Source organism: Lagenorhynchus albirostris, chromosome 2 (genome assembly GCF_949774975.1).
Source record: "Lagenorhynchus albirostris chromosome 2, mLagAlb1.1, whole genome shotgun sequence".
In the NCBI taxonomy this organism is placed as follows: Eukaryota; Metazoa; Chordata; class Mammalia; order Artiodactyla; family Delphinidae; genus Lagenorhynchus; species Lagenorhynchus albirostris.
This window is the reverse complement of record NC_083096.1, coordinates 81,496,876-81,524,740: the sequence shown is the minus strand read 5'-3', so window position 1 is coordinate 81,524,740 and position 27,865 is coordinate 81,496,876. Positions and strand designations below refer to the sequence as shown.

Below are 27,865 nucleotides of genomic sequence, written 5' to 3'. Positions count from 1 at the left end.
TCTGCTCCAGCTGGTCCTTTCACCTCCTGTAATTTATCTTGGCCCTTACTTCTCATCCATTGAGTTTACACTCTACATTAATTCAGTCTGTCTTTGATTCTGCTCACTTATGGGGCTGATTCTCTTCACATTTCAACCTCTCTACTCACACTCTTCCTCTCACTTCAAATAATTTAGTGCTGTTCTTTTAAAATTTATACCCTACATAATGATCTCCATATTAATATGTCTTCTCTTTTTCCCCATTTTCTTTTTTTTTTTTACTTACCCTGACTGTACTTTCTTAGACACAACATAAAACAAAAGTCTTTCATAATTTTGATTGTTACAACTTCTGTCACACAATAATGCGTCTGATCATCTTCCTTGATGACTAAACCATTTTTCTTTTGCTTAGTTCCTTGTGGCATCTACGTTTACTTGGGATCCACCCCACCCCTCTGGCAGAATTAGTGTCCAGATGAATAATCATTGCCTACAAATATCTGCTCACAGAGATTTGTTCTCTTATTTTTTTTCCTACTTCTTTGGCTGTGTTTATGCATTTTCGGCGCTACTGCCTTTAACCAGCCTGGCTGCGATAGGAGTTTGGTGCCGTTTTTCCTTTTGTAAAGGATGAATTCACCAGCACTGGTTGCTTGTTGGCTATATTGTAATGACTCTTTAATTTAGCAATTATTTATTGAAGACCTATGCTATGCAAGGCCTGGTGCCAGTACTATGAGAGATATAAAGAAGGTTTTAACTTCTAGGGAGTTAGCTTCCAAGAGGAGAGAGAACACCAACTGAAGCTATAAATTCTTCTGGCTAGTCCTCTTACAGTATTCCCTATCTCAATGAATGGCAACACCATCAATCTAGCTGCATAAGTCAGGAACCTGGGGACATCCCTGATAGCTCTTTCTCATACACATCCAATCCATATGAAATCTTATCCACTTTACATCCTAAAATCTCTTACATTTGTCTCTTCTCTTCATCTTCACTGTCACCATCATGGTCTAAATAGGCTAATGAAAGAGCCTCTTAATAGACTACCCTGGCTGCTCTTGTGCCCCTATAACTCATTCTGTGTATTTTAATTAGTTCTTTTAAAAGTACAAATCAAATCATTTCACTCTGTCCTTAAAAGCGCACAAATAGCTTCCCCCTGCTTTTAGGAGAGTGTACTGCATTGTCTCTTGACCTCTCAGCATCATTGTTTCCTTCTACGTTATTTCTTGATTTTCAGGGGCTAGCAGCCTGTAAGCTACATTTCTCAGACTGCTTTCCAGTAGGGTTCTGGTTTACTGTAGGCGCTTGTCTGAAAGCTCAAAAGTGAAAGAGAAAGAGAAGAAATGATTGCTTTGGCTGTTGTGGGTAAGTATGTGAACCTCAGCAGAGTACTGAAATGACATTTGGCCAGCAGCTTTCAGAATCTCATAAAAATTCAGGACACACTGACTTCACAAAGAAAGAATGTAATGCAAAAACTAGATGTCTCCAAAGCAGTTTTAGGAATGAATTATCTCAACTGTTCTCAATGGCAGTGGTCTGATCCTCAGACATTACAGCAACTCAGCTTCTCTCTGGAATTACCAAGTCTGACGTTTCCGACCAAACATCTTACTCTCTGTACTCTTGGCTTGGGGTTGGTTTTGGTTCTGCTTACTCATAGTTCCTTGAGGCCTCTGTTTCCACATTTTCCTTTGTCATTTCAGCTTTTGCTTTCACTATCTTCTTATCCTCTTCCTGTATTTCTCTGTTCTAGTTCTTGAGAAAGAGAAACTGAGTAGCCCAGGTAATCACTCTCATCTCTAGTTGAGCAGACTTAGTGGTACCTCTCTAAAACTTCCTTTTTTTTTTTTTTTTTTTGCGGTACACGGGCCTCTCACTGTTGTGGTCTCTCCCGTTGCGGAGCACAGGCTCCGGACGCGCAGACTCAGCGGCCATGGCTCACGGGCCCAGCCGCTCCGCAGCACGTGGGATCCTCCCGGACCGGGGCACGAACCCGTGTCCCCTGCATCGGCAGGCGGACTCTCAACCACTGCGCCACCAGGGAAGCCCAAACTCCATTTTTTTATCTGTAAAATGGGAATAACACCACTTAACTGTCTTACAGAGCTGTTGTGAGAATCTGAATAGATAACGTATGTGTAGCAGCCAGTATGGCACCTAGCAAATAATGCTCACATGTGAATTCCTTCTTCCCTTTCCCTCAAGTCCATGCACAGTGCATTTTTCTAGATTAGTGGCCTTACAGTTACTTAACAAGTATTTGCTGTATGTTAATAAAAACTATGTATGTGTGTATATATATGTGTGTGTGTGTGTATATATATATATATATATATATAGAGAGAGAGAGAGAGAGAGAGAGAGAGAGAGAGAGAAATATTTACTTAATATATATATCTAGCTATTGGAACTTAGATATTCAGAATAATAATGTAGATATAAAATAAAAAATTATAAACACTTGTTATTTTTGAGTATTTTGTCTCTCTTCAAATACCTGCTATTTTATTATGCTCTCAAGCTTAAGATGGTCTCAGGTCTCCATTCCTGGGTTCCTTACAAAGTTCTGCCAAAACAATTACATTTATTTCTCATACACTTATCTGGAAGGCTCCTCTTCCATTCCCTTCCCCCTTGTTTGTTCTCCACCCCACCATGTACCACTCAATTCTCATGCGGATTTTGACGAAAGCAAACATGAAATCTATAACTGCCCTGCACATCAACATTTTATGAAGAGGCCACATACACATTTTCTGGTGAGAGAAAATATGAATGTTTTTTGTATCTATTTTTATTTTTTGTATTTATCTATGTTTATAATGTATATATTCATAGACATTCTAGTTATGATATTTTTCAAAATCCAGAAATATCTGAAACAGAACCAAACAAAAAGTAACCCCAAGTGCTTGAGCTCTGTTATAGGCAAAACAATGGTACAGGCTAAAAATCAGACCTGGGTTTGAGTCCTGCCTCTGCTACTTATTATCAAGCAATTAGGAAATTTCTAAACTTGGAAAGAAGCACAGTGATACAGATGAGAACTGTATGTTAGCAGAATAAACGTTGTAGTAGACAGAGCTGATTTTATTGTACTTGTCTGCACACTTTGCAGTGGTCCAAATGACACATATGCCCTGGTGTGGCAATGGCGCCCTGGGGAATAGTCTGAAGGAAGATGGCAGGAGGAAAAAGCTCAAAGGAACAGAGTCTATGGGATGGAGCATGGTGGCTGGGAGCAGTATGTCCAGCCTAAGACCAGACAGGAAAGAAACGTAGGGCTATCTCTCTTTAGAAAAGGAGCATGCAGGTACCAGCTCCGCATCTTTGATCTAATCGTGGCATTACAGGGAGACAGTTTCTAGTTTCTAGGCTAAGGTAGGAGACAATCATCTTGAATACTGATAATTACCTAGTTTTGTAGAAAACTACTTTTGTCTGTTTAACAAGTTATATATAAAATATCAGAAGCCTGATGGGGATAGAAAAACATATGCCATGAAAATTTTCTTTTCAGAAAATAGGAAAAAGAAAGGCATCTTATGGCATTCTTAGTACATATTCTAACCACCAAATAGATCAATAAGCGTTAAAGAAGGAATATTTATAGTATGGGAATTTTTTTGCTACTGGGAGTAGGCTGGGGTTACTGAGGCTGGAGAAGTACTTATCCTCGGAACCCTTAACCGACTGTGAGAACCTGCTGATGTTGGGCAGAGTAAGACAGACAGGAAGCTATCGGAAAGCTCTTGGTGTTTACCTGCCCCCTCTGAAATAATTACTGTTTTGTGTAAGAAAAGAGGACATTCTCAACTTCAGGCTTGGGTTGAAAGAAAGGTAGATGATATGACCGATTTGGGGATGTTAAGGAGATATTTCTGCCAATATCAGCCTTTTAAAATGTTGCTTGCACTCTTAAAATGTTTGTATTGAGTATATACTAGGTGATATCAATTCATACATAATCTGTTTAATAACCCCCTGAGCTATGTCCCATTAATGCACTTTATGAATGAAAGAAACTGCAGGATTTTTATCATTCTGACAATTGTATTTTCGGGCACCTGATAAAAATAAATTCATCATCACTTTGTTATATATTATCTATATTGCTCTGGTTGTTCATGTGATGACCTTGTTTCCTGACACAACGACTGGCTCCTTAAGGAAGGTGAGCACTGGCCTCCGGAGACCATAGTCACGCTCCGAGGCTCCTCTGTCCACTGTCTGGCTGCATGGCTTAGGCAGATTGCTTAACCTGCCTGGGCCGCATTTGTAAAGCAAGGGAGTCGAAGAAGAGGCCCTTTAAAGTTCCTTCCCACTCTGTGCTCCATGGTATCACAGAGGGCAGTCATTCTTGTTCAAGTTTACTCTTCTTCACAGCCCTGGACTCACAGGACTCCCCCATTATAGCTCTTGAACTGTTGAAGAAATCTGTTGTTCTTCTGTGCTTCCAAATCCTGGTGCTGAAAAATCAGCCTTTGGTTCTATGAAGAAGTAGCCCTTGAAAACGAAACTAGACACAAGCTTGTAATAGTCAAAGACATCATCATCAATCATAGCCAAGTGACAGATTTCATTTTAATCCTTTAATAATGATTTTTCTCATCTTTACAGGTGACAAAATCAAAGCTCTTTACAGAACCTTTCTAAGTAAATATGCTACTTCACTGGGAAATATATTATTAGACCCTCATTAGACTTTCATTTGCTGCTCCTGGAGAAAAGTGTTCTAGATTTCCCAGGATAAGTCAAAAGTTACTTATTATAAATAATAAATGCTATCAGGGGTCCAGCATTCAAGTTAATATATCAAACAGACACATAATCCTAACACATGAGTTTGAATCAGAATTAAAGATAGATTGCATGTACTAATGGACATTCCTTATATGTAAAGTTAAGCAGCTATTCTTCTAGCTGTTTCCATCATAATTGCACGAGGGCTCTGAGGTCATGTCACAAGGTACATATACTGTCATCTCCATGCTATTATCACATTTACGTGCAAAGAATTCTAGTTTTACCACAGAAGAATCACTATTTTGTTTTTATAAATTTATTTTATTTTTATTTATTTTTGGCTGTGTTGGGTCTTTGTTGCTGCGCGCGGGCCTTCTCTAGCTGCGGTGAGCGGGGTCTACTCTTCGTTGTAGTACATGGGCTTCTCATTGTGGCGGCTTCTCTTGTTGCAGAGCACAGGCTCTAGGCACGTGGGCTTCAGTAGTTGTGACTCACGGGCTCTAGAGCACAGGCTCAGTAGTTGTGGCATACGGGCTTAGTTGCTTCGCGGCCTGTGGGATCTTCCCGGACCAGGGCTCGAACCCATGTCCCTTGCATTGGCAGGCGGATTCTTAACCACTGCGTCACCAGGAAAGCCCAGAAGAATCACTTTTATGGGGTCAAGGTTTTAGGGGAAAGGGGTAAAAAGACCCATATAGTTTCTCTTCTTCCTCAGAAGCTTTCACAGTAGCAAGGTTTGGCCATGACTGTATGCTGACTGGGAGGCTTTATCTCTAGAAGGCCAAATGGGGGCCGAGGGAGGTGATGTGGGGATAGGAGGGAAGAATAGGGAGAGGAATGGGGTCAGAAGCCCTGGCCAGCCCTCCAGAGAGTGCACGTATCCTCTAGTTGTATAGTTTTGAGACCTGTAAGTAGCAGTAGTAGCTGACTTATAGATTATGGGTCCAAGAAAAGTGAGGGCACCCTATACCATGTTGTAAAACTTGATCTCAACCTGCAGGTCCAATATAGTAGCCACTACAACAGGCAGCTATTTAAATCGAAATTAATGAAAGTTAAAATTCAGTTCCTCTGTCAACATTTCAAGTGCTCAATAGCCACATGTGACTACCGGCTATGGTCTTCACGCAGGTAGAGAACATTTCCATAACTGCAGCAAGTTCTATGGGACAGCATTGCTTGAGAGTCTAGATTATATGAGAAATCAACATTTAAAACTCTTGAAGTGTAATTATTACTAGGGAAGGGTATATTCTATAGTGGTTAAGAGCACAGATTTTGTACCCAAACTTTCTAGACTCAAATCCTGGGTCCAAGCCTCGCTAGCACATGACCTCGAGCAAGTTACTAACCACTCTGAGCCTAAGTTTACATATCTGTAAACTAAGGATGATGATGGTATAGTTTTACAAGGTTGTTGTGAGGATTAAATGGGTTAATGTATGTAAAGCACTTATAATTGTTTCCAACACATGGCAAGTGCTATTTAAGGGCTACTTCTCTTTTTTTTTTGCGGTACGCGGGCCTCTCACTGTTGTGGCCGCTCCCGTTGCGGAGCACAGGCTCCGGACGCGCAGGCTCAGCGGCCATGGCTCACGGGCCCAGCCGCTCCGTGGCATGTGGGATCTTCCCGGACCGGGGCACGAACCTGTGTCCCCTGCAGCGGCAGGCGGACTCTCAACCACTGCGCCACCAGGGAAGCCCTAAGGGCTACTCCTTAATATTATTAGTTTCACATTAAAACATAGTTCTATAATTTAGTATTATTACCAGGGAATAGACACAAATAGATTCATGTGTCTGATCCTTTCTGTACCCATCTTTCCCCGTGAACCGAATCTATTTGAGATAGGTGAGACATTCTCTTGTCAGCATGACTACATCTAGGATGAGGGGTGAACTCTGCTCCTTACTTGTACAGCAGAACGTCAGCTGCCTGGAGTACTGGGTAGGTGAGCAGGCCCATGGTTCCATTCTGCTTCTCCTTGGCAGTCTTTGCCTGCGGGGGTGGAAAGAGAGGAGGGAAACAAATCCGACATGAACCTAATTATAATGCTAAATTAGGAAATCTTTAAAGCAAGCAAGGGGTGATTTGAAGCCACCTGTAACAACATTCTATCTCAGTTCCTGTTAGTAACTCTGGCCATCTTCTGGCTGGCTTGTCTCCATGCTCCAGCCTTGGGCAGGAATAAGGTGAATCCGCTTCCCCACTGCCCCTTGAAACGATCCTGCACTGCCACTATATCTTTTTCATTTTATTAAAGTAAGGACATAAGATTTTCTAGGTTCCAAATCAGATAAATTCTAGATTTCACAGGGAAGGTCAGAAAATACCATGAAATTAAATTTCTATAAATTAACATTAGTTAACATCAAATTGTTTGTGGAAACTTCCCAGAAAGTCTCACACTCTGCTATTGACAAAACTGTAATGTTCCCTTAAAATCACATTAAAACAAAACAAAAAACCAGAAAATCATGGCATTAAAAACAATGAAACTAAGAGAAAATTTCATCTAACCAATCCTAATTATCTGTCCTGAGAGTAAAGTGATCCAATAAACAGTACAGGTGGTATAAATAAAAATATTTCCTTAACAGGGAAGCTGATGGAAACACTGGAGGTGATACTAGAAATATTTAACAACTGGCGAGCACTGGGTGCTGAATGTGAGCCCTGGTGATACTAACTCCCTTGCTGCAGGGAATCTGGCTTTCTGAGCAGAGCTACTTATTAGCAGGGACTATTGTGTGCAGTTCACTGGTAACTGCTTCTAAGGCCTAGGTATATCATATCTTGTAAAATGATAGATGGATATTTTGGTATATTTTGGTGTGTAGATAAGTTTTATTTGTTGAGTTAATATGAATCACTTCCCTGAAATCCAAAGATTCCTGAATGAAATGAACAACTCAATTTATAAACTTGCATGAGTCTGAGGACCAAACTCACGTGCTCACAACTGGGGGTTCCCCAACCAAAATGCAGACACACCCTTTGAGACTGGGTCTGAAAACAACGGCTTCTCTCTTTAATCATCTTAATGTTCCATAATTTAGTTACAAATTTTTCTAGTTACTTCAAGGAGTTTCTGGCTTACAGCACTACTAATGCTATAGGCCATTCATAGGAAATTTGAAAGTTTGATCATACAATTCCTTCAGTACACCTTATTACTACGTTCATGATAAAGGCCAGTTTGCAATGATCATAGGGTAATTATAATAAAAATTTAATTTGGGGGGCTTCCCTGGTGGCGCAGTGGTTGAGAGTCTGCCTGCCAATGCAGAGGACACGGGTTTGAGCCCTGGTCTTGGAAGATCCCACATGCTGCGGAGCAACTAGGCCCATGAGCCACAACTACTGAGCCTGCGCATCTGGAGCCTGTGCTGCGCAACAGGACAGGTCGTGATAGTGAGAGGCCTGAGATGAAGAGTGGCCACCGCTTGCCGCAGCTAGAGAAAGCCCTTGCACAGAAACGAAGACACAACACAGCCAAAAATAAATAAATAAATAAATAAAAATAAAGGAATTCCCTTAAAAAAATTTAATTTGGAAATGAGCAAATGGGAAAAGAACCCAGTCTTTAAAAACTGCTACTGTTGGGCTTCCCTGGTGGTGCAGTGGTTGAGAGTCCGCCTGCCAATGCAGGGGACACGGGTTCGTGTCCCGGTCCGGGAAGATCCCACATGCCGTGGAGCAGCTAGGCCCATGAGCCATGGCCACTGAGCCTGTGCGCCCGGAGCCTGTGCTCCGCAACGGGAGAGGCCACAACAGTGAGAGGCCTGCGTACCTCAAAAAAAAAAAAAAATTGCTACTGTATTAGATTTATAGTCTTTTTATATTAGAATACTGGACCTTGAAACTACAAAGGAAGTGGGGAGGTGTGGAGAGCTCTATTACTTATTGGATGCCTATTATGGGCCCCAGATGCCTCACATCTGTGCTATCTCATCAATCCTCCAAATAACCCTGACCTCTCCAGCCCTGACCCTACCCTTCCTTCCCCCTGTTTTGTCCCTCACTGCCCCAATCAAAACCAACTTAGGGGTTCTTAGCTCTTCCCATAGAACTGGAACCTTTCCCTCCTAAAACTTTTTACACTTTGATTGTTTGTTTAACTGTCTGTTCCCAAATAAACTATAAGCCTTATGAAAGGGGCTGCATCCATCCATCTTGGTAACTGTAATACCTCCAGGCCTTAGTGTGATATGAGACTAGCAGAAGGCATCACCAGTATTTGTTAATGAAGGAATGACCATAGAAGGCAGTATACCATGCTCTACAGTTAAGACTGGCTTTGAAAGCCATGTTTTCCCCAAAGATAAGAAATCACGGACTAGTAGAAGTCTTCTTCAGAATCATTCACTAGTAACGTGTTACCAGGAGGTCCTTAGACACTATTTTAAAGTGGGAGGGACTTCTCTGGTGGTGCAGTGGTTAGGAATCCACCTGCCAATGCAGGGAATACAGGTTCGATCCCTGGTCCAGGAAGATCCCACATGCCGCGGAGCAGCTAAGCCCGTGCGCCACAACTACTGAGCCCGCGAGCCACAATTACTGAGCCTAGGTGCCTACAGCCCATGCTCCACAAGAGAAGCCACCGCAATGAGAAGCCCGCACACCACAACAAGGAGTAGCCCCTGCTTGCCCCAACTAGAGAAAGCCTGTGCTGCTGTGCGCAGCAACGAAGACCTAACGCAGCCAATAAAAAAAAAAAAAAAAGTGGGAGCATTTCCCATTAAATCAGTTCTTATAAAAGGATTTCAGTGTTCAGTGTTCAGCTTAGCATTACCATATTACGATAAAATGGGAAAGTCTTGCCCCAAACCAAAATACAGTAGAGAACATTACAAAATTTTGTTTTTAACTCCTGGCAGGTAACGATTCTGCAGCATCACCAGTACCTCCTATTTAGACACTGCCATATTAAAGCTCTGTCTGTTTCTCTCTGCAGCATATGTGAAGCCTTCTAAATAGAAAATCAAAGCCTTTTGAGGAAATTAATGGCCCTGAAAATATGCTGGAAAGACGCTTGATACTGATATCAGTGTTGACATAGTGGCGGGCCACCTACCCTCAGGTTATCCAATTGCAAAAATACATGGGAGTAAAGTACTTTGAATTACCCAATTTATATTTCTCTGCTGAACTTCTTAGAAAAAGAACAGGCTTAATTTTTCTGTGGGTTTGAACTGTTGTTGGACTCAACTTGTTTAAATATTAAATAAAATATGCTGTCTCTTCTCCCCACAATGAAAACATTCTGGCCTTAATGCCAGTTAATTCCGGTGGAGGCAACTTCAGAGTCCAGTAATCCAGAAATGGTGATTGTTTGTTAATTAGAATGTGGCACGTTCAAAGTCATTACCAAGTCTATGTAAAGGTCACTCAGGACCGACCATGCACAGATAAAATCAAATAATTAATAAGCTGGATATTTTCATCCAGTTTTTCAGTTGGAAAGAATCTTAGAGAACCCTCTTACTATCTGTTTCATACCCTGAGGCGGTGAGGTTAAAGATGCTGGTCTAGCTAGCTGCTAGAGTAACAGACCAGGGAGGCCAGCAAACTCAGGATTCCCAGAGCCTAACACAAAAATAAACAGAAAGAGGAAAAATAGCTGCACTGGGAACTGAACTTCTGTCTGTTTATTAATCAGATCACTGGCATTTACCTTCCACTGGTGTAAATGTTGTAATCGGGGTAGTCTGACCATGCAGGTAAGGATCCAACTTAATTGTGTGTGTTCAGACACCTGAAGAAATAAAATAGAACATTAACAAAGGTGGTCAATATCTTCTTGCATATAAGGCAAAACCAAACAGACAACAGGTATTACCTTGGCTAAAAATACCCCAAATGAGGGTAATTAAAATAATTAAGGGGGCTAATTCATAATGCATAGAATTTTAGATGAAGAAGACATCTTCAAAACTACCCAATACCATTACTATTCTAGTGTTTAAATTCTCTTCACAACATCCCTAGCAAGCACCTGACAGTGAGAGGGTTTCATTATGTCCTGAGGCATCTATTTCAGCACAGGGCATCTAGTCAATATTTTATAATAACTTTGTATGATGTGTAATCTATAAAAATGTTGAATCACTATGTTGTACACCTGAAACTAATATAATAAGTCAACTATATGTCAATTTAAAAAGCCAATGTAATTAAGAAGACACACACACATGCACACACACACACACGCACGCATGCACACTGGTCAAATCCTCTCTAAACGAATTCTAAATATATGAAAGCAGCCGTAATATCTTACACGTAAATGGCAAAGAAAGGTACTGGACTTAAAGACTGAGTCCTTTAGACCCAGAGAAATTTGAAATTTAGGAATCACTTATCATCTGAAAGCATGTTTTTAGATAGTTTCTATTTCTTCCTTTTTTTTTTCTTTTAAGAAGAGGTTTAGTCAACAAGAAAATATAACCTTTTTCCCAATTTGTTTTTGTTTTAACCAAATTCAATCAAGTCACCAAATCTGGCAACAATTGGGATGATTCTTGGGTCCAGGCCAGGTTCTAATTGGTGACCTAGAATTTAAGGCCTATGCATCCTGTTTCTGGACCCTGGGGATTCCGAGCCCTTCATCCATTGTGGCTTTTTGTGTGTGTGCCCATCTGATTTCCTTAAAAAGCAGAGTCTGTTGCCAGCTCTGAAAAGTGGCCCCAAATGTGTTCTTTGTGGGTTTTGCAAATGGAACATAAAGGAATGAAGCTGAATCAGCCCAGGCCTATTTTACTAGCAAGGAATCGCCATCTGGCATAAGATAATTTCTCGTTTTTTTTCCTCAAGTCATGGAGAGGGAAGAGCTGTTTTTCACATGTTTGACAAGGAATCGCTTTTAAAGTTTTGCAAGTCGCTGGGTTGAATCTGTCATCTTTCTTCCAAGAAGCATTTGGGATTCATTGAGGGCAGTGACTTTGACAGCACTGTCCATGCAAATTGCTAACTGCTGCTGTAAACAAACAGCTATCAGACAGAAACAGTAACCCTGGATGGAAGCAAGAGGATTATAGTTGCTTCCAATCACCAAGCAAAACACATTCCCATTAGAACTAATAAAACAAGAGCTGTTTTTTGACATGAAGAAGTAGGAGAGATTTTTTTTTGCTTCTTTACTGAATTGGGGAAAGGAATAAAAACACAGAATATAACCATGGACATGTGGAAAGAGACAAGATGATTCCTTTCCTTCAACTAGGGCTCAAGAGCTCAGCTTTGGTGATATGCAAACAGCTACCATGATGTCTCCATGAAGTCAAGTATTTTCCAGTAGCTTTTTATTTGGCTATATGGAATGAAACTTATTGAATATTCTGCAGAGATCTTCCTGGTGTTTCCAAATAATGTGGCATTAATTAATTCAATTATCCCTATTTGGAAAAAGTAAGTAAAAGGTCAAAGGCAATTAATTTTCACAATTTATCTATAATATTATAATTTATAACATAAATTAATATATCATTAATAATTACACAAGAAGGTAGTATACTTTAGGATTTAGCTCTCTTAATTTATTCATATTCATGGCAACTGCTTGGAAAAGGTCAGATTTCTATCTGGAGAAAAGTGAAAATGGTATTAAATATAGTACATTCTGCCTTCTGTTGTGAAATCACAAACAAAATAACAATATAATCTGGTTTAGCCACAGAGAAACAAAAGCATGGAACAATAAGGTGGTCTGTTGACCATCCACAAATAAGTCAGCAGTGATTCAAGGTTTCTGACCTCCTAATTATAACAAGTAAAGACATATGTATTCTTCAGTTAACAGCAGTTTTGCTCATCTTGTTCACTGTTGTAAAACAAGAATCTGGCACACTGTAGGTGCTCAATAAATATCTGTTGAATGTATGAACAATAACAAAGGCTGCAGAAAGAATGGTTAGGACCAAAAAGAATCCATTAGATTTAGCAATAGACTTGTTGGTGATCCAGGCAAAAGCAGGTTCAGGGGAGTGATTGGGATGAATGCTAAATCTATTATAGAGGGGTGGGTTGAAGCGTGACTAGGAGGCAGAATATGAAGGCAGATGTACAAGAAGTATAGCAGAGTGGATAAGAACTCTCTCTGAGCTTAGGCTACCAGATCTGAATGCTAGTTCTGCCACTCAGTAGCTGGGTAACCCTGTGTAAATGACTTAACCTCTCTGTGCCTCAGTTTCATCATTTATAAAATGAGATTAACAACAGTATCCACCTGACAGTGCTTAGTACAGTACCTAGCACACAGTAAGCACTCAATAAATGGTAGTTATTATGACTATAGATAACTTTTAGAAAGACTCTTTTAACTTTTTATTCTGAGATAATTATAGATTTGCATACAGTTGTAAGAAATAATACTGAGAGATCCAGTACACCCTTCACCCAGGTTCCCCCAGTGGCAGCACCTTGCATAAATATAGTGCAATATCACAACCAGGAAACTGAATTTGATACAATCCATCCACCCTATTTAGATTTCATCAGTTTTACATGTACTCATTGTGTGGGTGTATTTAGTTCAATGCAATTTTATCACATGTGTAAGACATTTCTTTTTTAAGGAGTATAGAAATGAAGGTAACTAGTAGGGATTAAGAATAAAAATTTTGTTTTGTTTTGTTTTGCGGTACGCAGGCCTCTCACTGTTGTGGCCTCTCCCGTTGCGGAATACAGGTTCCAGACGCGCAGGCCCAGCGGCCATGGCTCACGGGCCCAGCCGCTCCGCGGCAGGTGGGATCCTCCCGGACCGGGGCATGAACCCGTGTCCCCTGCATCGGCAGGCGGACTCTCAACCACTGCACCACCAGGGAAGCCCTTGTTTTGTTTTTTAAGGTGGGAGAGACCTACATCTTCCACTGAAATAGGAGGAGGAGAAATAAATATAGATGAGGATCTATCTTGTGGGATAGGAGTGGAGAGCAGAAAGTGAGAGAACTTCAACTCTAATGAGTTCTGTTATCTCTGAAAACAGAAGACAGGGTGATTAGAAATAAATGGGGTAAGAAATATACTCAGTGGAATTGCTGGGTTTGAAAGGAAGGAATAAAAGATATTTTGGAATAGAGCTGTCTAAGACTTGATGCTTTGCTGGTGATTTTGTGAATGAAATAGGACAATCATCTGTAAAATACACTCATGGGGAAACACTGGTATTCTTCAGGGTAGACTAAAATGTTCTGCCTAAATATTTTAAAATTTTTAAAAATTTGCAGAAAAAATTAAATCAGTTGATTGCATCTTTCCTTTGGTCAGTAAGGATTTTTAATACGATCTAAAAAGTACTAAACATAAAGCAAAAATCTTGATAAATGAAACTACATTAAAATTAATGATGTCTGTTTATCAAACACCACCATTAAAAGAGGGAAAAAAGGCAAGTCAGAGTGGGAGGAGCTATCTGCAAACCTATACAGATTATACTGGTACACAGACTATGTAAAGAATTACCCTGGTAGCGCAGTGGTTGAGAGTCTGCCTGCCGATGCAGGGGACGCGGGTTCGTGCCCCGGTCCGGGAAGATCCCACATGCTGCGGAGTGGCTGGGCCCGTGAGTCATGGCCGCTGACCCTGCGCGTCCGGAGCCTGTGCTCCACAACGGGAGAGGCCACAACTGTGAGAGGCCCGCGTACCGTAAAAAAAAAAAAAAAAAAAAAAGAAGACCTACAAATTAATAAGAAAAAAGCAGATAACCTTATACAAATTGGCCAAGTGCATTAAATGCAAATTAAAGTCATACTGTGATACCACTACACTCTCACCAGAATGATTAAAATGAAAAACCCAAAATACTACCACGTATGGCAAGGATACTGAGTAAACAGAACTCTTATACAGTGCTGTGGGAACGTAAGTTGGTCCACCAACTTTGAAAACGGACTGTATCCACTAATGCTCAGCATTCATGTAACATATGACCCAGGTATTCCATTTCTAGGTATATACCTAACAGAAATGTTTACATACGTTCACAAAAATACCTGTGCAAGAGTATGCTGTAACAGCACCATACTGTAAGTAATCCAAATGTCCACCTACAGAGAATGTATAAATTGTGGTATATTCACTCAACGGAATACTACGGCAATGAGGAAGACTGAATTACATTTAACAGGAAAGAATCTCACAAACTTAATGTTGAATGAAAGAAGACAGACATAAAAGAGTGTATACTAAATGGTTCAAATTATATTAAGTTTAAAACCAGGTTATCTTAGGGAAGGGATGTTTAGTGATTGGAAAGGGGCATAAAGAGCAATGCAAGTTACCCATGGAACTTGTACATGGGTGTGTTCAGTTTGTGAAAATAGGTAAAAGGCTTGTAAATCTAACTATACTTGGCCTTGAATAAAAGTTAAAACATTTCTGGTGTTTAAAATGAGGTGGAGGGACTTCTGGAATAGCAGAGCAACAACCTCTGAAAATCTGTTCTTCCATAAAAGCAATGAGAACACAAGCAAAAATTGTCAAAGTCAACTTTTACAAAACTCTGGAAAATTAGCCAAAGGCTTGCAATAATCTGAAGAGTATTTATTTAAGAAAAACATCCAAATCCCAGTAAAAACAGATAGCTTTGTGGCATTTTAACTTGCCCGATTCCCATTAGCCTCTCCCCATATCTGTGGTAGCCATGAAAACAGCAGCATAGCAGCCACTGGAAGGGAATGTGAGGGTTTGGAGCTCCTCATAAAGATCCAGCCCCAGAGAATCATCACTACTCGACCTGTCTGACAGCTCTCCATTTGGAAAATGGGGAAAAGCCCCATTTGCAGGGCCGGCTATTATTTGACCTGATTAGCGCTCACTCAGTGGGAAAAGCCCCAGCCCCAAGACGCTTTTCAAATATAATCATCAGCAATGATTTAATATTACAGCTGCCTGAGGTGCTGATACCAGTAGGAGAAAACAAGAGGCTGTCTAGAAAACTTAAGGAGAAAAGCTGGGAAATGATATGCGTATAGAGTACTTTTAAAAGACCTGACACATTCCTGGGCCTCCAGCAGGCCACAAGTATGTGCAGGGCTGTGCACACGTCCAGAAAAGATCTAAGAAGACCCTAATCTCTTACCTCTAGCTCACCTTGAGGCCCTGTGTAAGCCCCTCAGCAAAGGGTTGAAAATATAGGACCAAAGCATTTAGACATTTCTGCTCAATCATTATCTGAGTACTAAGCTAACCCAGCAGAGACTGCAGTGGCCGCACATGACTATGAAGACAGACTTTACAGAATTGCGGCAGAAAAGTCACTAAGTAAACATAGCAACAACAAAAATGAACCCTAGGTGGTGGGTGGAGGGCAGATTTCACTAGTGAATTCCCATAAACATTGAAAAAATTAATACGGATTCTTCACAATCTCTTCCGGAAAAATAAAAGATGAGGGCACACTTTCTCACTCATTCTAGGAGGCGTGTATTATACTGAAACCAAAACCAGGCAAAGACATCACAACAAAAATAACTATAGGCCAATGACATGAATATAGATGCAAAGACCCTTAACAAAATACTAGCAAATTAAATCCAGCAACATATATAAAGTATTACACAACATAATCAAGTGGGATTTATTCCAGAAATGCAAGCTTGGTTTAATATCCAGTACTACAGTAATTTAGAAAATGTATGGTATAAGGATAGAACATATAGATCAATGGAAAAGAAGTGAGAGTTCAGAATTACATTCTTACCTTTATGGTCAATTGGTTTTCAACAAAGATGCCAAGACAATTCATTGGGGGAAAGAATAGTCTCTTCAACAAATAATGCTAGGGCAACTGAACATCTATAGGCACATATCTACAAGCAAAAGCATGATGTTGTAGCCCTACCTCTCACTATACATAAAACTTAACTCAAGATGGATCACAGACCTCAGTATAACAGCCAAAACTATAAACTGCTTAGAAAAAAAATAGGAGTAGGTATTCACGACCTTGGTTAAGCAGTGATTTGTTAGTCCATATGACACCAATAGCACAAGCAACAAAAGGAAAAAACAGATAAACTGGTCTTCATCAAAATTTTAAAATGTTGTGTTTCACAATAAATGCTGGGGAGGGTGTGGAGAAAAGGGAACACTCTTGCACTGTTGGTGGGAATGTAAATTGATACAGCCACTATGGAGAACAGTATGGAGGTTCCTTAAAAACTACAAATAGAACTACCATATGACCCAGCAATCCCACTACTGGGCATATACCCTGAGAAAACCATAATTCAAAGAGAGTCATGTACCAAAATGTTCATTGCAGCTCTATTTACAATAGCCCGGAGATGGAAACAACCTAAGTGTCCATCATCAGATGAATGGATAAAGAAGATGTGGCACATATATACAATGGACTATTACTCAGCCATAAAAAGAAACGAAATTGAGTTATTTGTAGTGATGTGAATGGACCTAGAGTCTGTCATACAGAGTGAAGTACGTCAGAAAGAGAAAAACAAATACCGTATGCTAACACATATATATGGAATCTAAGAAAAAAAAAAAAAGGTCATGAAGTACGTAGGGGTAAGATGGCAATAAAGAAACAGACCTACTAGAGAATGGACTTGAGGATATGGGGAGGGGGAAGGGTGAGCTGTGACAAAGTGAGAGAGTGGCATGGACATATATACACTACCAAACATAAAATAGATAGCTAGTGGGAAGCAGCCGCATAGCACAGGGAGATCAGCTCGGTGCTTTGTGACCACCTAGAGGGGTGGGATAGGGAGGGTGGGAGGGAGGGAGATGCAAGAGGGAAGAGATATGGGAACATATGTATATGTATAACTGATTCACTATGTTATAATGCAGAAACTAACACACCATTGTAAAGCAATTATACTCCAATAAAGATGTTAAAAATTTTTTTTTTAAATGTTGCATTTCAAAGGACACCATCAAGAAAGTGAAAGACTGTTCACAAAGTAGGAGAAGTTACTTGCAAATCATGTCTGATAAGGTAGCTGTATCCAGACTACGTAAAAAACTCATAATTCAACAATGAAAAGACAGATAAACCAATTTAAAATGGGCAAAGGATTTGAAAAGACACTTCTTCAAAGAAGATATACAAATAACTAATAAGCACATGAAAAAATGCTCAACATGATTAGTCACTAGGAAATTGCAAATCAAAACCACATTGAGAAAACAACACATTGAGATACCACTTTATACTCATTAGGATACTTAAAAAAAGACTGACAACAAAAAAATTTGGGGAAAGAAGTGAAAAACTTGGAACTTTTATACAGATCTTTCTCAACTTACAATAGGGTTACTTCCTGATAAACCCATCATTGAGTTGAAAATATCCTAAGTTGAAAATGCATTTAATACATCTAATATACACAACATCATAGCTTAGCCTAGCCTACCTTAAACATGCTCAAAACACTTACATTAGCTACAGTTGGGCAAAATTAGCACAGAGTCTGTTTTATAATAAAGTGTTGAACATCTCATGTAATTTATTGAATACTGTACTAAAAGTGAAAAGCAGACTGGTTGTATGGGTACACAACTGTCATAAGTGTGTCTGTCAGTTGTCTGCCCTCGTAATCTTGTGGCTGACTGGGAGCTGTGGCTTGCCGCTGACGCCCAGCATCATTAGAGAGTATCAAACTGCGTATTGCTAGCCCAGGAAAATAAAAAGGAAAATTCAAAGTTCGAACTACCGTTTCTGCTGAATGTTTATTGCTCTTGCACCATTGTAAAGTTGAAAAATCGTATGTTTGAACCATCCTAAGTCAGGGACCCTCTGTACATTGGTGGTAGAACTCTCATACAAAGTAGTGCAGCCACTTTCAAAACCCTTTAACAGTCCTTCAAAATGTTAAATATAGAGTCACCATATAACCCAGCAATCCCATTCCTAGATGTATACCAAGATAACCAAAAACATCTAACTATACAAAAACTTTATACACAAGTTCGGAGTAGCATTTTCATGTGGAAAACATCTGGAAAAGTGGAAACAACCCAAATGTTCACTGACTCATCCTGAATGAATGAACAAAATGTGGTATAGCCATACAATGGAATACTACTCCACAATAAAAACAAATGAAGTACTGATAAATATTACAACATAGACGAACCCTGAAAACGTTATGTTAAGTGAAAGAAGCCAATCACAAAATCCACTTGTATGAAATGTTCAGAAAAGGCAAACCCATAGGAGACAAAGTGGATCGGAGGTTGCCGTGGAGAGGGGAGAGGGGCAATGGGTACTGGGTTTCATCACGGAGTGATGAAAATGCTCTAAACTTGATTATGGCGATGGATACACAACTGTGTGAATATACCAAAAGTCATTAAATTGTACACTTTAAATGAGTGAACTGTATGGTATATGAATTTTATCTCAATAAGGCTATTTAAAAAACTATGCAGGTGGAATTCATCACAACTGTGCTTTGATGCATCATCCATTACTTATTCCGTGGCAATAAAGATAATGTAGTTTGAGTAGTCTTGATTTTCTGATCTTTGGCATGATCTCCACTTTCCTCCAGACAGGAATTTTTCTCCCCACAGGAATAGATGGCCCTCAAATCAAAGCCAACTCCAGATCCTTTCAAAACGTGAGTGGGGAGAATGGGTTCTCATCAATGAAGAAAAAGATGCCAGAGCTGCTGCTGTGTTTGACGAGCCTCCCCTTCTCACTTAAGCCCACTCCAATCAGGTTTCACCTCCACTGCTCCACTACAACCGCTCACCAGTCAGCAATGCTAATGGTTAAGATAAAGTTGTTATCTTACTGACATATTAAACAGCATTTGACACAACTAGTTACTTCTTCCACCTTGATTCACTTTCTTCACTTGGCTCCCCAGACACTGCATTATTGTAGTTTTTCTCCCAGTTTCAATACTTTTTCTCTCAGTCTCTTTGTGTGGTTCCTTCTCTTCTCCCTGACCTTAATATTGCAGACACCCAGGTTTTAGTCCTTGTTTCTTTATTTACATTCTTTTTTACACTCACTCTCTTTGCAATTTCATCTCATCTCATGGCTTTAACTACGATTTGTGTAACTGATGACTTCTAAATGTATAACTCTAGCCAGACCTCTTTGCTGAACTCCAGATTCATATATCCAACTCTCCATTCAGCATATTTGTGTGGATATCCAATGGACATCTCAAATTCAGTCTACCCAGAACTGAGCTCCTGACCCTTCCTTCCCAAACCTGCTCTACCACAGCTGTCCTTTCTGTTGGTGGCAACTCTACCCTTGCAGTTACTTAGGCAAAAACCTTGGAGTCATTCTTCACTCCTCTATTTCTCTCATACTCTATGCCTAATCCATCTGCAAATCTTGTTGCTTCTACCTTCAAAATATATTCAGAATCTCTTAGCACTTTAACCTCTTCTGCTGCTACTACTCTGGTCTGAGGCACGATCAACTCTCACCTGGATTGCTAACTGGTCTCCCTGATTCCAACCTAGCTACAATGCGGTCTATTCTTAACACTAGCCAAAATGACCCTTTTAAAACATAGACTGTGGGCTTCCCTGGTGGTGCAGTGGTTGAGAGTCCGCCTGCCGATGCAGGGGACGCGGGTTCATGCCCCGGTCTGGGAAGATCCCACATGCCGCGGAGCGGCTGGGCCTGTGAGCCATGGCCGCTGAGCCTTCGTGTCTGGAGCCTGCGCTCCGCAACGGGAGAGGCCACAACAGTGAGAGGCCCGCGTACCACAAAAAAAAACAAAAACAAACATAGACTGTGTCACTTCTCTGTTCCAAATCCTGCACTTCCCATTTCCTCAGAGTAGAAGCCGAAGTCTTTACAATGGCCTATCATGATCATCTCCTCCCTTTCAACCCTGTGACGTCTGGATTCCAACCCTCCTCCTCACCCGCTTTGTTCCCTCTTCTCCAGACATGCTGACTTCCTTGTGTTCCCTGAATACACCAGGCATACTCCCACCTTAGGGGCTTTGCACTGACTCTTTTCTCTGATAGGAATTCTCTTCCCCCAGATATTCACGTCACTAACTCCCTCACATTAAGTCTTTGCTCTAATATTATCTTATCAAGGGGGTTCACCAAGCCACGCTGTTTACAATAGCAACATGTTTCCCTCAGTGCCACTCCCAATTCCCCTTCATCTTTTTCTATATAACCTATCACCTTCTAATATACTCTATGTTTGGTTTATTCATTATAGTTATTATTTATGTTGTGTTACCCCAACAGAATGTAAGTACTATGGTGGCAAAGATTTTTGTCTGTTTTCTTCACTGATGTAACATGAGTACATAACACAGGACCTAGGACATGGTAAGTGCTCAATAAATATTTATTAAATGAATGCATGAATGAAATTAAAGGTTTATTAATAGGGTGATGTCTAAATAAAGTGTGGCCTATTTATATAATGGCACACTATACAACAAATAGAAGAAATGAACTAGAGTTAGATGTATGAACATGAGATCACAAAAACATACCGCTGTGTGAAAAAAGAAAATTGCAGAAAGGTTCTACAATATGGCACCACTTGTATCATTTTGTTTTTAAACCACACAATTAAAAATATTATATTTATTCATGGGATTACACATGAAAACAAGTGTGAAAAATTGGCTGGATTGATATAGGTCAAGTCCAAGATTTGGTTGCCTGGGGATAGAGAAAAGGGATGTAGGGAGGAGGGGTGAAAGGAGTGGGCAAGGAAAGAATTAAAGGGTCCTTCAACTTTGTTTAATATAGGAAGTCAAGCAAATATGACAAAATGTCAACAATATTCATCCTTGGTGTTGGGAACATGAATGTCTGTTATAGTAGCCCCTGTGTTTTGCTGAATTTAAACTTTTTTCAGAAACATTTAATTAGCAAGGAGAGTACAGGATAGCATGATTCCAAAAAAATACAGCTGCTAGGTATCAATCGAAGCCATTCAAGCAATTAGCTGATTCAGTAAATCTTAGATCAAATGTCTAAGTGTCCCTTAGGATTTTACTACTTCCTATATAAATGTTATCTTCCCAGGAATCAGGTACTATAAGTTTTGGTTAGGACACCTGGAAGACTATTCAGACTCACAAATTCCCATTGATCATTTCCTCTTGGAAACTAGCAATTTCATGCTGAGTTATTTTTATTAGACTCTTATCATCCTCATCACAAATCCCCTTAACAGGAACCTTGTTTGGGGATCAATTTAAATTAAAAGAACTCTGTTATCAATGATAAACTCTCACTCACTCTCTTCAACTGGTCTGCCTCCTGTCAGTATTTATGTTTGCCAATGAATATCTATCTGTACACGTTTGGATTCTTCTATGCTTTTTTCTTAGTTCAATATTTACAAAGCTAAATAAGTAGCTTCTATAAGCCTGCTCCAGACTTAAAAGTCACCTCCGTCTAAGTCCTACTGCTTAGTGTGTATATGTGTGTGTATGTGTACACATATGTACCTCTTTACCTAGAGCAGTACATTAGTCAGCTTTTTCTAGGCTATGCTGGGTAACAACCCTAAATAAGCGGCCCACAGCAATGGGTTTCTTTCTCATTCACATCATATATTAGTAGCTGTAGGCTGGCTTTTCCTCTGCTTTACATACCTTCTCATTCCAGGACCCAAACTGAAGGAGTTAGAAGGAAGGAAGAGCAAGAGAGTTAGAACAAACATGGAATGGCTTGTAAAGATCCTGCTTGGGCATGGTGTATAACAAGCTCACTCACTTTCCATTGGCTAAAGCAAGTCATGTGGACAAGCCCAACACGAGTGGAGTAGGAACAGATGCTTCTCCTATCGAAGGCACTGTCAGTCATGCGGCAATGGATGAGGACATATAATCCTCATACATATGGGTTAGCAAACTGCTGCTCACAGGCCAAATCTGACCTGTGGATTGTTTTTATTCAGCCCATGGGTTAAGAATGGTTTTTACATTTTTAAAGGGTAGTCAAATATAAAAAAAGAGAAGAAGGAGAAGGAAAAAGAATAGGAGGAGGAGGAGAGGTGGTGGTGAAGAGGGTGATGACAGCACATGTGGCCTGCAAAGCCTAAACTATTTACTATCTATGCTCTTGCAGAAAAAGTCTGCTGATCATTGTCCTTACAGGAAATGAACATGAATAATTAGGAATGATAACAATCTACCATAAACATGCCCCTCCCCCCCCCACAAGCAATTCCTACCTTGAGGAAGAATAAGAGAGCTATCCTGTAGAGGACAAGACTGCAGACAGTTTATTGTTGTTTTTATAAAATTTATTTCTTGAGTAAATTTTATGTTAAATTTTCATGTGTGTATATATGATAGACCCCAAAACTTAGGTCCTAAAAAATAATGAAGATTTTGGGGACTACATTAAATTAAATACTTTTGTTCATCAAAGGGCATGACAAAGTGAAAAGGCAACCTGTGAAGTGGGAGAAAATAAAGACTAACTACCACAACTCAACAACAACAACAACAAAAACAACCTGATTAAAAAATGGGCAAAGGACTTGAAGAGTCATTTCTCTAAGGAAGTTATACAAATGGCCAACAAGCATATGAAAAGATGCTCAACATCACTAGTGATTAGGGAAATGCAAATTAAAACTATAATATGAGATATGGCCTCATATCCATTAGGAAGGCTACTATTATAAAAACCCCACAAAAGCCAAGAAAACCCACGCATACAAAAAAGAAAATAACAACTGTTGATGAGGATGGAGAAACTGGAACCCTTGTGCACTGTTGGTCAGAAAGTAAAATGGTCCAACTGCTATGGAAAACAGTATGGTGATTCCTAAAAAAATTAAAAATAGAATTACCATGTGATCCAGCAATATCACTTCTGGGTTTATACACAAAAGAAACAACAAGAATTCACTGTATAGCACAGGGAACTATATTCAGTATCTTGTAATAAACTATAATGGAAAAGAATTAATATAACTGAATCACTTTGCTGTACACCTGAAACTAACACAATAGTGTAAATCAACTATACTTTGATTAAAAAAAAAGAAAGAATACAAAGCAGGATCTTAAAGAGCTATTTGTATACTCATGTTCACAACAGCATTATTAAACATAGCCAAAAGGGGGAAGCAACCCGAATAGCCATTGACAGATGAATGAATGGATAAACAAAACGTGATATATACACACAATGGAATATTATTCAGCTTTAAAAAGGAAGGCAATTAAGACACATGCTATAGCATAGATGAACCTGGAGGACAGTATGTTAGGTGAAATGAGCCCAGTCACAAAAAGACAAATACTGTATGATTTTACTCATATGAATTATCTAGAACAGTCAGACTCTTAGAGACAGAAAGCAGAATGGTGGTTGCCAGGGTCTGGAGGTTGGGGGGAGGGGAGGAAATAGCTGTTTAATGGGTACAGAATTTCAGTTTTGCAAGATGAAACAGTTCTGGAGATCGGTTGCACAGTAACATGAATATATTTAACACTACTGAATTGCACACTTAAAAAATGGTTAAGATGGTACATTTTATATTCATGTATTTTACCTCAGTTTTAAAAAAAAGTCTGTGTAAAGAAAAAATATAAACATATATCTAAGGTTGGGAAAAAGTAGTTAATGTTATGTTATGTGAATTTCATCCCAAATTATTTTAAAAATTCAAGTGGAGGGGCTGGTTAGAGGTAAAAAGGAAAGATCTGGTTTCAGATATGTTGAAATTGAGATTTTGGAAAGATATCCAGAGAGAGAAGTCTAGAAGACTGCTAGAAACACAAAAAACTAGGAAGAAAGTTCAGGGAAAGAGACAAGATTTGAGAGAAAATGGCTGAAAGTTATAGAAGTAGATGAGACTTCAAGAGGGCAGAAAAAATAAAAAATATGGAATAGATCTATCTATGTATCTATCTATGTATCTGTCTATCTACCTATCTATCTACCTACCTACCTGCCTCAGGACAGAATTCTGGAGATTAAAAGGAATGAGCAGTTAATATATCAATGAATCAGAGTAGTAAAGAAGTATAAGAAGAAAAGACTAAGCACAGGTAAATTAGAGGTCACATTGTGCTTCATTAAAAAAAAAAAAACAACACAACCCTGGGTTGTGTTCTTTATCCTGTAGTATATAACAAATAAGTACAAAATATGTTTGTAAATGATGTCTCTCCCTACATATATTTGTTATTGTTTTGATTTGGATAAATAATGTTTAAACAAGGAAAAACATGAATTAAAAAATCATCCAAAAACAAACAAAAATGATGAAAGTCTTAAATCATAAGATGATTTTCATATTCTTATTTTAAACTCTTTTCAACTCTTGACTAAAATTCCCTAAAATTCTTGGCAGTAAAGATCCCTTCAGTCTAATTCAAAGCACTATCCTCGGCAAAGCTGCTCTCTTTATTTAAAAAATTAATTTATTAATTTATTTTTATTTTCGGCTGCGTTGTGTCTTCGTTGTTGTGCACGGGCTTTCTCTAGTTGCGGCAAGCGGGGGCTACTCTTCATTGTGGTGCGCGGGCTTCTCATTGCGGTGGCTTCTCTTGTTGTGGAGCATGGGCTCTAGGCGCGTGGGCTTCAGTAGTTGTGGCACACGGGCTCAGTAGTTGTGGCACACGGGCTTAGTTGCTCCGTGGTATGTGGGATCTTCCCGGACCCGGACTCAAACCCATGTCCCCTGCATTGGCAGGCAGATTCTTAACCACTGTGCCACCAGGGAAGTCCCAGAGCTACTCTCTTTTTATACTTTCCTTGGAGTGGGGTCAACAGTTGCAACACTTGGTTTCATGGGGCTTTTTGCTGGTTTTACAAGAAGTTTAGGGAACATGTTACAACAGCAAACAAAATAATTAGTTTACTGACTAAACTTGTGAGCAGGTTGTTTCTTGGTTTCATTGTGAATGGGTGACTCAAAGCTCAGATGAAATTTTTATGCCATATTTATTTTGCCTTTGTTATTTTAAATGTTTGAATGACAACTATATTTAAATACCTGTAGTGTTCTCACACAGTTCTGTGGGTTCTTCTTTTCTTTTGACTTATATATCCTAAGTGCCTACTCATTAAAAAAATTTTTTTAATACTAAGTCAACTTTAGTGAGGCATAAAGTACAAACAATAAGATGGACCCATTTTAGCTGCTCAGTCCACGGAGTTCTGACAAATCTATACATGTGTAACCATCACACCAGTCAAGATATAGAACAGTTCAATGTCCCCCAAAAGTTCCCTCACACAGTTTTGCAGTTTATTCCTCACCCTTCCCTCATCCCTGCTCCTGGAAACCACTGATTTGTTTTTTGTTATTAGGGATTAGTTCTGCCTGTTCTAGAATATCATATAAATGTTAGTATATAATATGAATTCTTCTGTTCTTGGCTTCTTTCAGCATAATGTTTCTGCTATTCCTTCATGTTGTTACAGACTCCTTTTCACTGTTTAAGAATATTCCATTGATTGAATATTCTACAATTATTTATTCATTCATTGATGGACGTTTGGGTTGTTTTTAGTTTGGAACTATTGTGAGCAAAAACACTATGAACACTTACGTATAAGTCATTTTGCAGGCAATGTTTGCATTTCTCTTTGGTAAATACCTAGGAGTGAAACTGCTGTGTCACTTGGTAAGTATATGTTTAATTTTATAAGAACTTGTCATTTTATACTCTTAACAGCAATGTATGAGTTCATGTTCTTCCACATCCTTACCAAAACTTAGCACTATCAGTATTTTTAATTTTAGTCATTCAAGTGGGTAAAATGGGTTTTAGAAAAAGAGTCATGTATTTGGAAATTAAAACACATATTTCTAAATAAATCACAGATCAAACAAGAAATAATAGAAATTAGAAATCATTTACAAATGAGTTATAGTGAAAATACTACATATCACAACTTTGTAGATGCTGATAAAACAGTACTTAGAAGGAAATGAGTATTTATAATTATATTAGAAAAGAAGAATGGCTAAAAATTAATGAGGTCCACTTAAGAAGTTAGAAAAATAACAACAAAGTAATTTCAAAGAAAACAGAAGCAAGAGAGGAAACAATGAAACTAATGAAATAGAAAAGAAAGGTATGATAGAGAGGCTCACAAAACCAAAAATGCAAATTAAAACAAGCTAGCATATTCTATCCTTTATAATGGCAAAAGTAAAATGTCTAATTATACCAAATATTGCCATAGACCAAAAGAAACTCTTCACTTGTTGGGAATGTAAATTGGAATACCAATTTGGAGAGCAATCTAGCAATAGCCACTAACACTTATGATATATATACATGTCATATATCCTCATGATTCCTATGTACACCTAGAAAAGCCTTTCAGATGTACACGAAAAGCATATAGAAGTATGCCCACTGTAGTATTATTTGCAGTAACAAAAAAGTTGGAAAAAAATCTAAATACCCTTTGTCAGGAAAATAGATAAATAAATTGTGATAGAGCCAGACAATGGAATATTGTAGAGCAGTCAAAATGAATAAATCTCGAACACATAACTAATGTTGCACACAAAAATATAGATGCAGGAAGATTTGTGCAGCATGATGCTATCTACATAAAGTTTTAAAACATACAAAATAAATGATATGGATTGTTATGGCCAAATTATATGCAATACAAATAGAAACACGTACATGGGAATGATGAGTATTAAATTCAGTATAGTGGTTACCTCTGGGGAGGCAGGAAACATAATGGGGTTAGAGAGAGCTAAACAGAAACTTTCGACTGTACTTGTAACGTTTGATAGACACATATACACTATTGACACTATGCATAAAACAGATAACTAATGAGAACCTACTGTGTAGCACAGGGAACTCTACTCAGTGCTCTGTGGTGACCTAAATGGGAAGGAAATCCAAAAAAGAGGGGATATATGTATACGTATAGCTGATTCACTTTGCTATACAGTAGAAACTAACACAACATTGTAAAGCAACTGTACTCCAATAAAAATTAATTTTAAAAAACCCCAGAAACTACATGCAGCAACTATGCCAAAAGGTTAGCATTTCAAAAAGCAGCCATTCGCCTTCATACTTTTCTGAATGTCTGAAATATTTCTTAAAAAGTCCTGAAAAACCTTTGATAACAAACGCCTGTGAAAATAGTTTGTTATTGAGTATAAAGACAGGCACTGTCATTAAGTTGATCTCC

General features: G+C 39.0%; 1 protein-coding gene across 3 annotated transcripts in view; it reads right to left on the bottom strand.

The window, feature by feature from the left end:
- WARS2 (tryptophanyl tRNA synthetase 2, mitochondrial) overlaps positions 1 to 27,865 on the bottom strand; it is an 87,610-nt gene that overhangs the window by 10,917 nt on the left and 48,828 nt on the right. For 2 of the 3 annotated variants that reach the window (XR_009539233.1, XM_060142381.1), the window contains exons 3-4: positions 10,422 to 10,502; positions 6,657 to 6,742 (exon numbers count right to left, since the gene is read on the bottom strand). Coding sequence is in view for 2 of the 3 variants with exons in the window: in XM_060142381.1 (XP_059998364.1) it covers positions 6,657 to 6,742; positions 10,422 to 10,502 (167 nt within the window). In the remaining variant the exon portion in view is untranslated. The remainder of the gene's footprint in view (positions 1 to 6,656; positions 6,743 to 10,421; positions 10,503 to 27,865) is intronic. The other variant, XM_060142382.1, reaches the window with a different exon arrangement.